General features: G+C 39.9%; 1 protein-coding gene across 11 annotated transcripts in view; it reads right to left on the bottom strand.

Moving 5' to 3' along the window:
* The window catches only part of fbrsl1 (fibrosin-like 1), an 884033-nt gene that overhangs the window by 729139 nt on the left and 138827 nt on the right, over positions 1–16067 (bottom strand). For 9 of the 11 annotated variants that reach the window (XM_080208005.1, XM_080208006.1, XM_080208009.1 and 6 more), the window contains exon 2: positions 2378–2446. The exons of the other annotated variants lie outside the window; for them this stretch is intronic. In XM_080208005.1, the coding sequence (XP_080064131.1) occupies positions 2378–2446 (69 nt within the window). The remainder of the gene's footprint in view (positions 1–2377; positions 2447–16067) is intronic. 11 annotated transcript variants of the gene reach the window in all.

Genomic DNA, 16067 nt, shown 5'->3' with positions numbered 1-16067 from the left:
CCACTCCGCAGATGCTGCCAGACCTGCTGAGTTTTACCAACATTTTCTGTTTTCCTTTCAATTCTACCACTAACTGGGTACAAAGACAAAAGGACACCATTATTCTGCTAATTAAGTCCAAGACAGAAGCCTGTACAAAACAAGGAAAAACACAAGATCAGCACTGGCCACGTTCGGACAAATGAACTGTTAAAAACTAAACAAGCCCGCTAATTGAGAGTGTTGCATATTTATATTTTCCTTGTCATCAAGTTCTGTAGTCAGTTGAACTGAAATGAGTTTTGATTACATTCATTACTCTGTATATTAATTAACTTCTATAAAATGAAGTAACCATTAATTTATATTTCCTGTCATTCCACTAAGTGTTTCTGTCAATCCTGGAAAAGATTGGAGAAATGCACAATATGCATGCAAAAGAAACATATCCAATTCTGGGATGGTTCAGAGAACTATGCGATTGCAATATATTTTCAGTCAGTTTCATTGTCAATCATTCACAAAAGTAAATGCCACTACAATCACAATACACGAAAAGTACTGTTCAACTCCACTCACAGGCAGCTTCCCTCATCATCCTTCTTTTAAAATCACTTTTAAATATTTACAGAGCTATGGCAAATAGCAGGTTATCAACAAAAATGACGATACCCACAGGGCCAGCCAACCTGATCCCCAGCACTGATTCACCAAAATACAAATAGCCGCATCTGCATGTGCATATTATGCTGCACCAGATCACCTACTTCAGTAGCTATCAGAATTTAGATCATCATGGTAGAGCATTACCAAGTACTTTCTGCTAATTATAGTCTGCTGGTATTAATTAAACGTACAGCCATTCCTGGATGAAGCTGAAAAACAAAAGTTGAGAAATGAGTGCAATATTTTAAAAGGTGTCCCAATCTCCCTCCCAAAACTTCCTGGTTTTCTTTTTGAGAGTTAATTACATCTGACTTGTTGAATAGGGCTTGGGATGCTAGGAAGTGAGTTATGCTGATGTATCAGCCAAAAAGGTGTAATATTTTTTGAATTATCCAGCAACATGAATTAACAGTAATCAAACATGGAAACATGTGTAAGCAGTTCTATAGTTCCCAACAGAGTGTAACGAAGTAGATCCTGAGGTTAAAATCGGAGAGGCATCAAAACATTTTTTAAAACTGTTTGAATTTAGTAGGTACTGTGAGGTGAACCGCAAGTCTGTCAATTCTATCTCAGAGAGATGGTTAAATTTTAGGGAAGGGTTGCTTAGATGTGATATACAGGTTTAAAACTTTGATAATAACATACGAAAGATTTGAAACTGATGTACTTCATACTCAATGAGCAAAAACTTCTAATCTGCAGATTCAGGAACCAACATTTGTTGGAAAGCAGAATACTGGAATAACTATATAGGTACTATTATATTTTTATGTTTGGAAATATGATGTTTGGAGTAACTTAAAGGCTACTGAGATTATGGTTTATTATAGAATTGTAGCTCCCATCTTAAATGGAGAGATTTGTAGCGCACAGTCAAAAATATCCTTCATATACAGACATCTCCAATGTCAAACAGCTGACCATCACTTTACTACCAGAGCACTTCAGTAAATGCAAACTACCTTCCGTTAGGAGGAAGTAGCCTGTGCTAGTTCAGATAATGCTGATCTCAAACAACACAACCAAGTCTCAAACTGTTCTTTCAATTTCATCCAGTCAAGAAACATCAATCATGTAATCGTAACATTTTCCTTATTTCACAGTTGCCAGTCATAATTTCTGCTGAATTTACTTTTTTTATAAAAAAATCTGCCCAAGACAGACACTGAATCAGGACAAAAGGCATCTAATAAAGATGGCTGCTTATACTGTACTGAGAAACTAATGAATAGGTTGAGATGATGAACAATTCTGAAAGCAGACTTTTCAATCTTAATTCTCAGCAAAGAAATAGTACAGCTCATTACTACTACTTATTTTCTGCTATTTTACTTTGATAAATTTCCTGACATTTCAATTAAGTTAGAAATGTTTCTTTATCCCAAGCAGTGGTAGAAGTGTACTTATGAAAGGCTTCCTCTTGATATCGACATAATTCAATCCGCCACTCTCAGAAATTCAATCTTCCTCACATCATGTTTTGGGGCACTCTGAATCTCAGTTCATGTAAATTGTAAACAAAACTTCTATTTTAAGGATCAAATAAGCTCTCAAATCAACTAAGAGTGAACTGTAATTTTATCCTTTTTTATTTTAATAAACTTTCTGGAAATCCCAGTGCAACACATAGCTGACATGAAGAATGTCCCAAAAATCCAATGATAATAACCAGCAGCAAAGCTGTACTTTATGACAATTGTTCGAATGGCAACACAGATATTTGACTCACGGTTTCGATTGTAAATTGAAACACATCTAAATGAAGAAAATGATTGGGGATGTCACCATGCTTTTCTTCCTGAAAAGGTAAAATAGCGAAGTTCTTACAAAATCAGTTGCCAAATAAATGACAGATTTCATATAATAAATACTTTTAAAAAACACATCTATTTGCAATACTTAAATGTTACAATCCATTTAATTTTTAATAACCCAAGCTGCAATCTCTAATAATGTGCCATTGGCAAGATCTATTAACACAGGAAAATAGTATCCACTCTGGATATATAGTACAATACTGTGTTATATCACACAGCAAGTTCTATAATACCTGAAAGTGCTGCACTTTTTAAAAGAAGTTGTAGTTAAAACTGAAAAGGAACAGTCAGTCTTCAAACATATATAATCTATTTGAATCTACAGAATGCATCTCCAAATTTTATGACAATAAAGACAGCAAATCAGAGCATTGCTATCACTATGAGGCTGATGGCAACTTCTGGCATCTGCACTTGCACAGTTAAACATACAAGAATTTGCTGTCCAACTAGTGATTCCTCATTCATTCACAGGTTGTGCTTTTGGGAATCAATTTAACATTGCCAGACTTCCTCACTATTACTCTATTAAGTCACGTCCATTCAACCTCTCCTCATAGTTCAATTTCACTGCCACCAAGTATATCCTTCCTAAGGTAAGGAGCTCAGAACCGTACATAACTGAACATAGTAATCTAGTGTAAACCTAACAAAACCCTGTATAACTGCAGTAAAACATCTTTACTCATACATCCCAATTCCTTTGTAATAAAGGCTAATATACCAAATGGTTTCCTAATTCTTTGCTGCATCTGCATGTTAACTTTTGGGATTAATGTTTTGAAGTTACTATCAGATCAGCCACGATCTTATTAAGCAGGCTTGAGGAGGCGAATGGTCTACTCCTGCTCCTTGTTTGTGTGTGCAACAAGGACGCCTAAGTCATTCTGGATACCTATGTTTCCCAGGCCCACGCCATTTAAGAAAAATTTTGCTTTCCTAATTTCCTTCTAAAGTGGATAATTCTACATTTCCCATGTCACATTCCATCTGTCACATTTTGCCCACTGACAACCTGTTTATGATATTCTTTGCAGCTGCTTTGTGTTCTCACCATTAGCTTTATCATCAGAAAACTTGGATACATAAGATACGAGAGTTATGTCTAAGTCATTGATATCTTTGCAGTACTGTGCAAGTTGCAGTCTATCAACCCAACCAACTTTCTGTTAAAGCATTTTTCTTCTAGAATTGACCATTACCAGATAACCAGCCCAAGTAGAAATGAATCATGCCTGGGCAGTAAGAATAAGCAAGCCATTCAAATGTGAGAACATCACTGAATAGTTGAATTTTATCATCAGCCAATGTCCATGTACACTAACTGGCAGGTAGAATAAGAACATAAGAAATAGGAGCAGGAGTAGGCCATCTGGCCCTTCGAGCCTGCCCCGCCATTCAATAAGATCATGGCTGATCTGTCGTGGCTCAGTTCCACATTCCCGCCCTCTCCCCATAACCCTTAGTCCCCTCTCTTATCAAAAACCCATCAACCCGCTTCTTAAAAATATTTAGCGAGGTAGCCTCCACCACTTCAACAGGCAGAGAATTCCAGAGATTCACCACCCTTTGAGTGAAGAAGTTCTTCCTCAACTCCGTTCTAAACCACCGCCCCCCCCCTTTATCTTGAGGCTGTGCCCCCTAGTCCTACTGTCCTTTCTGAGCGGGAAGAGTCTCTCCGCCTCTAACCTATCCATCCCATTCATCATCTTATACGTCTCAATGAGATCTCCCCTCATTCTTCTAAACTCTAACGAGTACAAGCCTAGTTTATTCAGCCTCTCCTCATAGCTCAACCCCCTCAACTCCGGCATCAGCCTAGTAAACCTCCTCTGCACTCCCTCCAAGGCCAAAATATCCTTGCGTAAGTACGGCGCCCAAAACTGCACACAGCACTCCAGCTGTGGCCTCACCAATGCCCTATACAGCCGCAGCAAGACCTCCCTGCTTTTATATTCAATCCCCCTCGCTATGAAGGCCAGCATCCCATTCGCCTTCCTGACCACCTGCTGCACCTGCAAGCTGGGTTTTTGCGACTCATGCACAAGGACCCCGAGGTCCCTCTGCACCGCCGCCTGCTGCAGTTTTTCTCCACGTAATAATCCTTCCTACCATTATTCCTACCAAAGTGGACCAGAAATAGGAACAGAAACACGGACCAATTTTACCAACACTCAATAAATCCTGCGAAAAATATTAAAAAACACTACACTGGGCTCCTTATTTATCCAGAACTGAGTAAGAAACTTTGTTTTGCATCTACCAAAAATACTTTCCATTTACTATTATAAATGATTGGATTAACAATTTAACAAATTAGCAACTTCTTTGATTTGATTTATTATTGTCACATGTATTAAGATACAGTGAAAAGTATTGTTTCTTATACACTATGCAGACAAAGCATACCGTCCATAGAAAAGGAAACGAGAGTGTGCAAAATGTAGTGTTACAGTTATAGCTACAGCGCAGAGAAAGATCAACTTAATGCAAGGCAGGTCCATTCAAAAGTCTGACAGCAGCAGGAAGTTGTTCTTTCGTCAGTTGGCATGTGACCTCAGACTTCTGTATCTTTTTCCTGACAGAAGGAGGTGAAAGAGAAAATGTCCAGGGTACGTGGGGTCCTTAATTATGCTGGCTGCTTTGCTGAGGCAGCAGGAAGTATAGACAGAGTCAATGGATGGGAGGCTGGTTTGTGTGATGGATTGGGCTACATTCATGACCTTTTGTAGACCCTTGCAGTCTTGGGCAGAGCAGGAGCCATACCAAGCTATGATACAATCAGGAAGAACGCTTTCTATGGTGCATCCGTAAAAGTTGGAGAGAGACAATTTCCTTAGTCTCTTAAGAAAGTAGAAGCATTGTTGGGCTTTCTTAACAATAGTGTCGGCACGGGAGGGGGGGGGGGGGGGTGGAGGAGGAGGACAGATTGTTGGTGATCTGGGCACCTAAAAACTTGAAGCTCTCAACCCTTTCTACTTCATCCCAGTTGATGTAGACAGGGGCATGTTCTCCTTCTCTGAACCGTATCCTGGAGCTGGAACCTTGAAGATTAGCTGCCAGTTCATTTTAAGCTATGTGGAATCCAGCATCTACATCAAAACAACACTGATTTTTGTAGGTTGAAAAAAGATCACTTTTATTCCAATTCTTCCTGCTCACTCAGTTACTGGAAATTTATAACTAAAGGAACAACAGTACAAAAACAAACCTATTTAAGTGCTAGCCCATTGCTCCTGCAAATACCAACAAAAGTTTCTTTGATTGACAAGAGACAACTTCAGGATTATGTTTGACAGAAGTGAACATGCTCAATGTTAGTGACAGTCTGAAGAAGAAAAGCATTGCAAAGGTATGCAAGTTGGTTTTGGAGGGGAGTTTAAGCTTTAGCATTTAGCATATGGGCGTTGAGGCAGTGGCTTACCATCACTTTTACAAGGGCTATTATGGAAAGGCAATAAACATTAGTCTCATCAGGGATATACACATCCCATAAATTAAACAGGATTTCAGGTAAATTCTTGGTGCTGAATGTGCAAAGAGTTGAAACCTAGCCACTACAAGTCACTGAGCTAGACTGAAGTACAATAACATTCACCAACCAGATATAGTTTGCAACCTTCTTTATTTACATTCTTTGCCTGGATCTTTACCTATTACATTGTTCTAATTTTGTCAAGCTCTGTATTTGTTTAGAAAACACATAGCCTTGCTATCATTCTTGCTAAGTCACATGCACTTACTCTGAGGCAAAGCTTTGCAGGCAGCCAAACTGTAAATACAAGTTGTTGTTGGAGAATGTAATCTTGGAAAAAAAGAATCAAACTGCCTGCTAGGAATTAAAGGTGAACAATTTACACAGATGAACTGTTGCAGGCAGACCTGAATGCTACTTTAGTGGGGAGCGCTCTGGCCTCTCAGTCAGAAGGTCATGGGTTTCACCCCAGAGGTTTACACAGAAAATCTGGGATGATACTCTGGTGTGGTACTGAGGCAGTGCTGCGCTGTCAGAGGTGCTGTCTTACATATGAAGTATTAAGCCAAGGGCCTGTTTGTTATCTCAAGTAGAAGTAAAATATCCTACAGTGCTATTTGAAGAATAGTATGAGAGTCAATTCTGTACACTTATATGATCACATTGCTGTTTAGGAGATTTTGCTGTACACAAACTGACTGCCAAACCTACAACATAATGACAAATGCCTAAACATCAGCATTGGCTGCAAAGCACTTTTGTTGTGAAAACTGATCTGCATATGCAAGGCTTTTTGCTTTGCAATCATACTGCACCTAGAGCTATGTATTCACAGCTGTCTTGCTTAGTCCTTCCTCAGGCCTGCCTAAAATTCCAGCTGCAGAGTCAAAAGTTACTCTAATTAGTTTAGTTTTATTTCTCTTGACTCCTCTCTAATACTAATCTTCACAAATCATATGAGAACAGCGGGCACTCACTGTGACTGTAATAAAAAAACCTCATAAAAATCAATGATCAGCACCCAGAGCCAACGATCATTTATTATTTTTCAAGAAAATTTCACTTCAACTGCAATAACTGCCTTTGCCATCCCACAATGTGAGAAAGCATCAACAGCACAGATTGGATAACTTGAATTTGCATCAGTGACAGAGACAATGCTAAATAGCATAGGTTTGAAATCCTCAGACGCTAGAACATTTAATTTACAAGCTACAACATTAGCTAGCATGTGCCAAGAGAAAAGATAAAAAAGGTCACATATTATCCAAAACAGGTTTACAAACTTCCCTTAGGTTTCGATAAACATTCAGTTCAAACACTGGTCCATTAATGTTTTTGTAGTATGGCAAATATTACTCTGACTAGAGAATCTGTGGAATTCTCTGCTCAGTGAAGCAATTGAGGCTACCTCATTGAAAGTTTTTAAGGCAAGGATAGATAAAGCTTTGAACAGTAAAGGAATTAAGGGTTTTGGTGAGCGGGCGGGTAACTGGAGCTGTGACCATGAAAAGATCAGCCATGATCTTACTGGATGGTGGAACAGGCTCAAGGAGCTAGATAGTCTATTCCTGCTCCTAGGGCTTATGTTCTTATAAGCTTCACTCTAAAAAAAAATGCACGTTGGAAGCTGGTTGCTGGCTTGGGGGAGAAGGCATCGAGAGGGAGAAAAATATGGGTATTGGCCTTTTAAACTCAGATAGCGTATATTATGTTTTCTGAACAGCACAGAAGTATCTCAAAACTACACAAGAATTAAGTCAATCTATCAAAGGGGTGGTTCCTGCAAAGAGGCACATTCCTGCATGCTCAATATTACAAGACATTTTCCTTTTGACACATTATTTTAGAAGGAAACTACCTCATACTCTTGCAAAATTATACATTGTGTTAAACTAGAATCTATCTTCAGTTTTTAAAAAAAAGCTTCCCTGAAAGGTTGAGGTTATCTGCAAAACAGCTAGCCAATACTGGCCAGAAAGGAATTTAAAGCAGGTATTTCTGGCCTTAGGAAGTATAGCTGCCTGCATAGCTTTACCTCAGGGCAGACTGCATATGACTTAGCAAGAATGACAAAAAGACTGAGTTTTGTAAACAATTTTCAACACTGCCCTCGGTCAGAGGAGATGGCTACAACTGGCTTCTCAGCTACTAGACAAAAACACAGAATTCCCTGCTCCTGTGTGACAATTTAACCGGAAGTACACGTCACCTGAGGGTTCTGTCAAGCTTCACTGTAATATCCATTCCTAAGCTTTACAACTTGTCAAACACTCACTGTCAAAGCTCGCACGTGCAGTTGTCAACTAGGCAAGTGTCAATGTAAGTAAGGCTACTTAGTTAGGATTCACCTTATTGGTGTAACTGAGGATAAGATCAACTTACAGTGGCAGAGTGGCACTTTGGAACTAGACCAAAATTGTCTGTACCATGTCACTGAACAGGGAGTTGGGCAAGGGTGGGGTGCAGCTACTGAGAAGTGGAACTTATCCAAGACTGTTGCTATTAATCACAATGTAATGGTCACAGCTGGAAAATATATTTGTATGGATGCAGATTGAGTCACAGTTCCATAGTCAAATAATATTAAATGTGCAGTACAGGGTCTTACATGAAGCCAACCATTTCAGGTGGTGACAGGAGGCAGCCAGGAGCTTGAAACCACATTCTACATGACAGCACCCACAAGAGACAAGGAGACACAGGTGGGCAGAAACAACTGAATTTTGTATAAATCTGAATATTCTCAGGCAGAGAATTGCTTAGAGGTTTATCACTGTTATTTAGGTTGCATTAAAAATTGCACATCCAAATAATGCCAATACATCAGCGTCTGCACGTGAGCAAGTTGTAGCCTAGTGGGCTATTCCTCCCAACGAGTGTTAACAAAATTAATGATTAAGAAAGTGAAGTAGCATTGTAATAGTTCTAGTGGATACGCTTTAAAATCAGGATAATTTTTTGTAGCCTCATAGCTGCTGACAAATTGGTAAGTTGTGTATAAAGTCTTCCACTGATTATAATGTTTGACAATTAACATTGAACTTGATGGGGCCACTCAAAAAATAAACACTTTTTTTTAAAAAAACCCACTAATTGTTTGATAGCTTGTATTAAAATAAGATGAAAACCTACATGAGGCACTCTGACCATTGCTTTTTCAAGCAGCTCCTGAACCATTTTTTCCAAATTAAACCATCCTGTAATCGAGAGGGATGCAACTGTTATAATCCAGTTTACATCTACTGATAATTGTACTATTTATAGCACATCTCCTTTTGAGCAATTTAAAATCAAGATTACATAGGGATAATGGGAATTGTGCACTGGCAAATTTTGCTTAGATTACTGAATCTATGGCTTCTGAACTATAAGTTAGAATCATAGAATCCCTACAGTGCTGAAAGAGGTCATTCAGCCCATTGAGCCTGCACCGCCAACAATCCCTTCCAGGCCCTATCCCCATAATCCTGTGTATTTACCCTGCTAATCCTCCAGACAGTAAGAGGCAATTTAACATGGCCAATCAACTTAACTTGCACATCTTTGAACTGTGGGAGGAAACCAGAGAAAACCCATGCTAACATGGGGACAATGTGCAAACTCTACACAGAAAGTCACCCAAGGGTGGAATTGAACCCAGGTCCCTGGCATTGTCAGCAGCAGTGCTATCCACTTTGTCACCGTGCCACCAACGAAGTTACAGGGTAATGAATCTGTATGCGTGAGAGAGCGCGAGCTGCAAATTGGAAACCCTATTGAATTGTACAATGTTATACAGGAAATACTGCATGGAGATATGTGCGCCCCCTGCCCCCCATCATCTCCAACCCATTCTGCAGCCCAAAATCACCACTAGCCACATCCACATCCTTCAATTCCACGGATTTCACAAAAGAGTTAGTGTGATGGGGAGGATATGAGCAGAGCCAGATGCGGAGATTAATAAATGCACAAAAACACTTGCCTGTCATTGAGCTCATGGCAGACCTCAAGGGGTTTGTCTTCAGTTTGTGATATCAAAGGGGGCATGGATTTGCTAGAATCACGCCTTGTCACTATGCTTCCCTATTGATCTTACCACGCTGCAGCTGCCAGAAAAGGAAGTTCCAGGTGCAGGAAGGAAAGAACGTTGATCTAAATGAGGTCAGCAGTGCATGTCTCCACTTTGACACTGATCCGGGCCTATATACCCTCAACTCTCAGTTTTATGTCAGAGGAAGAAGGGCAGAGAATTACAAGTGTCTACAGAACAGAAATAAATTATTCAGACCATCTCATCTATGCAGGTACTTATGCTAATATGAGCTGTTAGTCTGCACTATGTTACCTGTCAGGTCATCTAAAATATTGCTGCTGCCGGACCCCAAACTGCAGGCAAGTCCTGGTCAACTGTTAACGCCATCCTTGCTGACCAACATCAGCTTCTAATTCTTTTAGATCTCAAATTCAAAATTCTCTTCATATTTAAACAAACCAATATTTGTACTGTATAGCACCTTTAACATGATAAAAGGTCCTCAAATGTTTCATAGGAACGTTATTAAATAAAATATGACACCAAGCCATCTATTAAGACAGATGACTAAAAGCTTGATTAAAAAGGGAGGTTTTAAGGAACAAGGAGAACAAGTTACAAATGTAGAGAGGTTAAGAAAGGGAATTCCAAAATTAGCTGTCTATAAAAGCTCAAAACATAGCTGCCTCAGATGGCGAAATTAAATTGGAGGGATAAGATATTCTCAGAGGGATGTAGGACTGGAGGCATTATAGAGATAGAAATGGGCAAAACCATAGAGGGTCTTGAAAACATGTAGGAGAATGTAAAAGTTTGAGCTGTTGGAGGTCAGGAGCCAATCTTGGTCAGCAACCACAGGAATGATGGATAAGTCAGGAAATGGGTAGCAAGGCTTTAGCTGAGTTCAAGTTTACATGCGGTGGAAAATGGCAGGGCTGCCAGGCCAACATTAGAATAGTCAAATCCAGATGATAGCTTCAGCAGATAAGCAGTGACAGGGTTGGAAGCAGGACAGTGTTAGAGGTAGAAGTAGCCAGTCTTGGTGCTGAAGCACAGTGTAGTCAGTAGCTTGTCTCGGGGTAAACAGAATACCAAAGTTGCAAACTGCTTGGTTATCCCTGACGTGTAGAATTTAAATGTTGCAGCTGATTTAGGTTAGCTGGTGTCATGGATAAATCTGTTGTACTTCAACCTGGTATTGTGAGACTTCTTACTGTGTTTACCCCAGCCCAGCACCGGCATCTCCACGTCATGGATATGGTCAGGCGCAGTTGTTACAATTATTATGAGATCTCAGTTTGCTGGTAGGTGTCTGGTGGAATTCACTTCTTGAACTGGGCAACACAATTATTCCAAGTAAGGAGGAAGAGTGCCCTTAGCATGTTTCCTCTGCTGAAGACTTTCTGGGCATTATGTGTCATTTGCAGTCTCTCTCTAGTGGCTGACAGTCTTGCCTTCAAATTCTTCATTCCTTTTATTTCCAATAAGTTTGGGTGCGTCTGTTGGTGGCAGCCATTGTTTCAATACTTATTGCATTTTTATTGTCTCTTCCTGTGATAGTTACAAGTTTTGGTGGTTGTGTGGATTATAGGAAATGCCTCTCCATTCACACTCCCTTGAGGGTGATTTGTTAGTTTCTCTCCTTCGACCTGGAATGTAGCTTCACATTTTTAAGCACTTTGCTTTGTCTCAGTTTAAACTGCACAATTTCCAACTGAAACATCATATTTTCAAAAATAAAGAGGCATAGCCTCGTAACATGCTTTGACATAAAATGAATCAAAGGTAGGGATGCCCTGCAAATTATATGGAGTATTGGATAAGCATGCTCCCTTGCTGTGGAAATGCATACCCTTTGAATTGCCTTGTGAAGATCAAAGTTATGATGTGGAGATGCTGGCGTTGGACTGGGGTAAACACAGTAAGAAATCTCACAACACCAGGTTAAAGTTCAACAGGTTTATTTGGTAACAAAATCCACTAGCTTTCGGAGCACTTCTCCTTCGTCAGGTGAGTGGGAGTTCTGTTCACACTATTTGTTTGCTACCAAATAAACCTGTTAGATCAAAGTCTCACAGAACTACACATTCAAGAAACTGGTTATTTTTCTTCACCAAGCATCACTTTCTTTTCTCCACATCCACTGATTTCCACTGTGGTCATACCACACTCCACAACTGTTCAGCAACATCTATTTCAAACATTTTCCCCATAGACAGGAAATACCCAAATAGGATAAAAAGATCTTAGAAGTCTTTTTTAAAAATTTCAGTACACATCCCAGGGCTCCAAATTCAAGTATGTTATTTGGTCATTCATCTCATTTGCTGTTTATGGGATCTAGTTATATGCTCATTTTCTGCTCTGGCAGCCTATTAGCAATAATGCTTTGATTATGAAGCACTTTGAGATGTCTGGAGGATACAAGATATTCTGTCTTTTTTTTCCCCTTCCTTTTCCACTTTTCCTGTCAGTAACTTTTGCCTTCAATTTGAGAGACAGGGTCACACTTGATTAACATTACTCAAAATCAGACAACACAATCTGCTAAAAGTCAGGTTCTGCTTTCCACTTCTCCACCCCTGCCAAAAAAATTAAACACAACTGTGACACTAATTGTAACCGAGGTGTTAAGCTGTTATTTTAAGGTGCCAATAATTTTAGACTGAATTTCAAAATCACACAAGAATTATAGCTCAAATGTGCATTTTGTGGTCACTCAACTAGTTTACATGTGCCAAATTCTGTTGTGCAATTGCATCCATGTTAGATCTTACACTCATCAAAATCTGGTACCAGAACGCTATTTTCAGCCTAGGAAGGAAACAGTTATTATACTAATAATGTTCTCCCATTCAGAATCACCATCCTTTACAATAATAGAGACCATTACACAGTGGGCTTTTCAACTGGCTCCAGTTCAATTCTGTCACAAACTCAACATGCAGCCTATTATTAGATTAGTCATCAAGCATACTGTGAGGCAAGTGAAAAGAGCAAATTCTATTAATTACAAACAATTATCCAGATTTGGAAAAATGAAGCTATTATATCAATTCACATAACATTTTTCAAATCCATATTTATGGCAACACTACTGAAGTGCTGATTTACAATAAATATCATCATAATAAATCACATTAATGTGTCTGTAAACACTTGTCATACATTGTGTCTCTACCCTGTTGTCATGGCAATAAAAACTGATCATTGTAAAAAGGCACAGTCACATTATTTTATCAGTGAATATATAGCAAACACAAGATTTGACTCATACGTCTCGGAAACGTGGATAGACGATCTACTCCTTTAGCCTCAGCCCTTCTACAATATGTATTTCTATCCAAGAGCTTCTCGAGCTGCACTCATTGGTCTTTTTAAACTTGAAAATTCCATAGTAGCTCTTTCCCAAGGCTGGATTTGTCCCCAAGGGTGAAAAATCCAGCATTAAGGCCTTAATTATTTCAATATAATCCTCGTATGCCGTCATATAGAGGCAGATAAATATCAAATTTAAAACTGTTACAAAATTTATAATCAATGCAAACCAGCATTTTTGATTCAAGTAATGTTGAACCTTTTCATTACTGTATTAAATAGGCAAGAATTTTTACTTGGAGATTTTGAGGGAATTTGTAGGATATTTGTACTCCGTGACACCATAATGTCGTATCTCAAATAGTTCCAATAAATAACATCGTTTTTCTGATTGTTGGAAGCAAACAGCTCATAATTCCCCATGTGCAACTTCCTGCAGTCACCTGCCAGTTTTCCATTCCTTGCTAGATGGAGCTGGTGTGAATTTTGTAAAGAAAAAGATCAGACTCTCTTATTTTAATCCAGCCACATAGAACATTGCAGCCACTTTTATTCATTACAATTTCTTTGATAAGAAAAATTGGATTTTGACATATTTCTATATGAACTTCCTCAGAGTGGCAATTAGCATCAGACTGGGGAGACAGTGAATATGTAAGGGAGGCGGGAGGGATTACAGGTCAGAGAGGCCAGAGGCCAAAAGATTGGGCCTCAGATAAGTCAGGCCTACACTGTAGACAGTGGGTTTTTTGGTCAGGTCAAGTCAGTTCGTCTGAATCATCTGAAGCTCGTTAATTAAAATGGTATTTTCGGAAGATTCCCAGGGGAAGTTTGCACTCCTAGGCAATTGACACGCAAATCCTCTCTCTCTCTCCCCACCACACACAAAAAAAAGAGTAAACAGGCATATTCACTCACGTAATGCTAGACAAAGACCTAAACTAAAAGGTTAAGATTTTATTTTTTGGGATTCAGTCATTCCCAGATAAAGTATTGTTATAGACTCCATTGAGGATGCAACAGAAGAATAGATAGGCTGTTTAGAGACAGAATTGAAAAGGTTCTCTGAATTGTTATGAACACACCCATGCACAAGATTCTATTCAATGCTCCCTTAACATTACATTGCTTTTGACTGTTAAAGATTCTATGTCCTGTTATAAAGTGAAAAACAAAATACAAATGGAAGTTAAATTTTGGACCAAGCTAGACTCCCAGGCTAGCCACACAGATTCTCGCCGACTATGGCAACATCTGCAAGACATAACAGGCTACAAGATAAAGGCATGTAAAGTCGCTGGCTCCAACATCCCTCCCTGATGAGTTCAATGCATTCTACGTCCGTTTTGAGCAAGAGGTCAGAGAGAGCATGCCCTCCATCCTGGAAGCCCTGGATGAACCTGTATCCGAGGTCAGCATTGCAGACATCAGAGCAGCTTTCTTGAAGGTCAACCCACAGAAAGTGACTGGCCTAGATGGGGTACCCGGATGAGCGCTCAGATACTACGCAGATCAGCTGGCGGGAGTGTTCACAGACATCTTCAACCTTTCTTTACAACAATTTGAGGTCCCTATCTGCTTCAAGAAGACGACCAAAAAAAGCCACGCAGCATGCTAAAATGACTATCGTCCAGTGGCTCTGAGGGAGTTCATATAGAAATATGTTGACATCCATCATTACGAAGTGCTTCAAAAGGCTAGTTATGGCACAAATCAATTCCAGCCTCCTGGACTTCCTGGGTCCACTACAGTTTGCCAACCGCCGCAATAGATGCACAGCAGATACCATTTCTCTGGTCCTGCACTCAGCCTGGAACACCTAGATAACAAGGACACCGTTGTCTGACTACTATTTACTGACTACAGCTCAGCCCTCAACACCTCCGTGGACCAGACCTCAGCTCCTCCCTCTGCAACTGGATCCTGAACTTCCTAACCCACAGGCAACAATCACTAAGGAATGGCAACAACACCTCCATAATCACCCTCAACACTGGTGCCCCACAAGGCTGAGTTCTCAGCCCCCTACTTTACTCCTTATACACCAATGACTGTGTGGCCAAATTCCCCTCCAATTTGATTTTCAAGTTTGTTGACAACATCACTATAGTAAATTGTATCTCAAACAATGACAAGACAGAGTACAGGAATAAGATAGAGATTCTGATGAACTGGTGCGACGACAATAATCTTTCCCTCAATGTCAACAAAACGATGGAGGCTGTCATCAACTTCAGAAAGCACAGAGGAGAACATGCCCCTGTCTACATCAATGGGGACGAAGTAGAAAAGAACGAGAACTTCAAGTTTTCAGGTGTTCAGATCACCAGCAACCTATCCTGGTCACCCCCCCATGCCGACACTACAGTTAAGAAAGCCCACCAAAGCCTCTACTTTCTCAGATGATGGAAATTTGTCATGTCAGCAACGGCTCTCACCAACTTTTACAGATGCACCATAGAAAGCATTCTTTCTGGTTGTATCACAGCTTGGTATGGCTCCTGCTCTGTCCAAGATCGCAAAAAACTGTAAAAGGTCGTGAATATAGCCCAATCCATCACGCAAACCAGCCTTCCATCCGTTGACTCTGTCTACACTTCCTGCTGCCTCAGCAAAGCAGCCAGCTTAAGTAAGGATCCACACATCCCAGACATTCTCTCTTCCACCTTCTTCTGTCAGGAAAAAGATACAAAAGTCTACGGTCACATATTAACTGACTCAAGAACAGCTCCTTGCCTGCTGCCGTCAGACTTTAGAATGGAGCTACCTTGCATTAAGTTGATCTTTCTCT

Source organism: Carcharhinus amblyrhynchos, chromosome 20 (genome assembly GCF_965287045.1).
Source record: "Carcharhinus amblyrhynchos chromosome 20, sCarAmb.v2.hapA, whole genome shotgun sequence".
NCBI lineage: Eukaryota > Metazoa > Chordata > Chondrichthyes > Carcharhiniformes > Carcharhinidae > Carcharhinus > Carcharhinus amblyrhynchos.
This window is presented reverse-complemented; position numbering and strand designations above follow the sequence as displayed.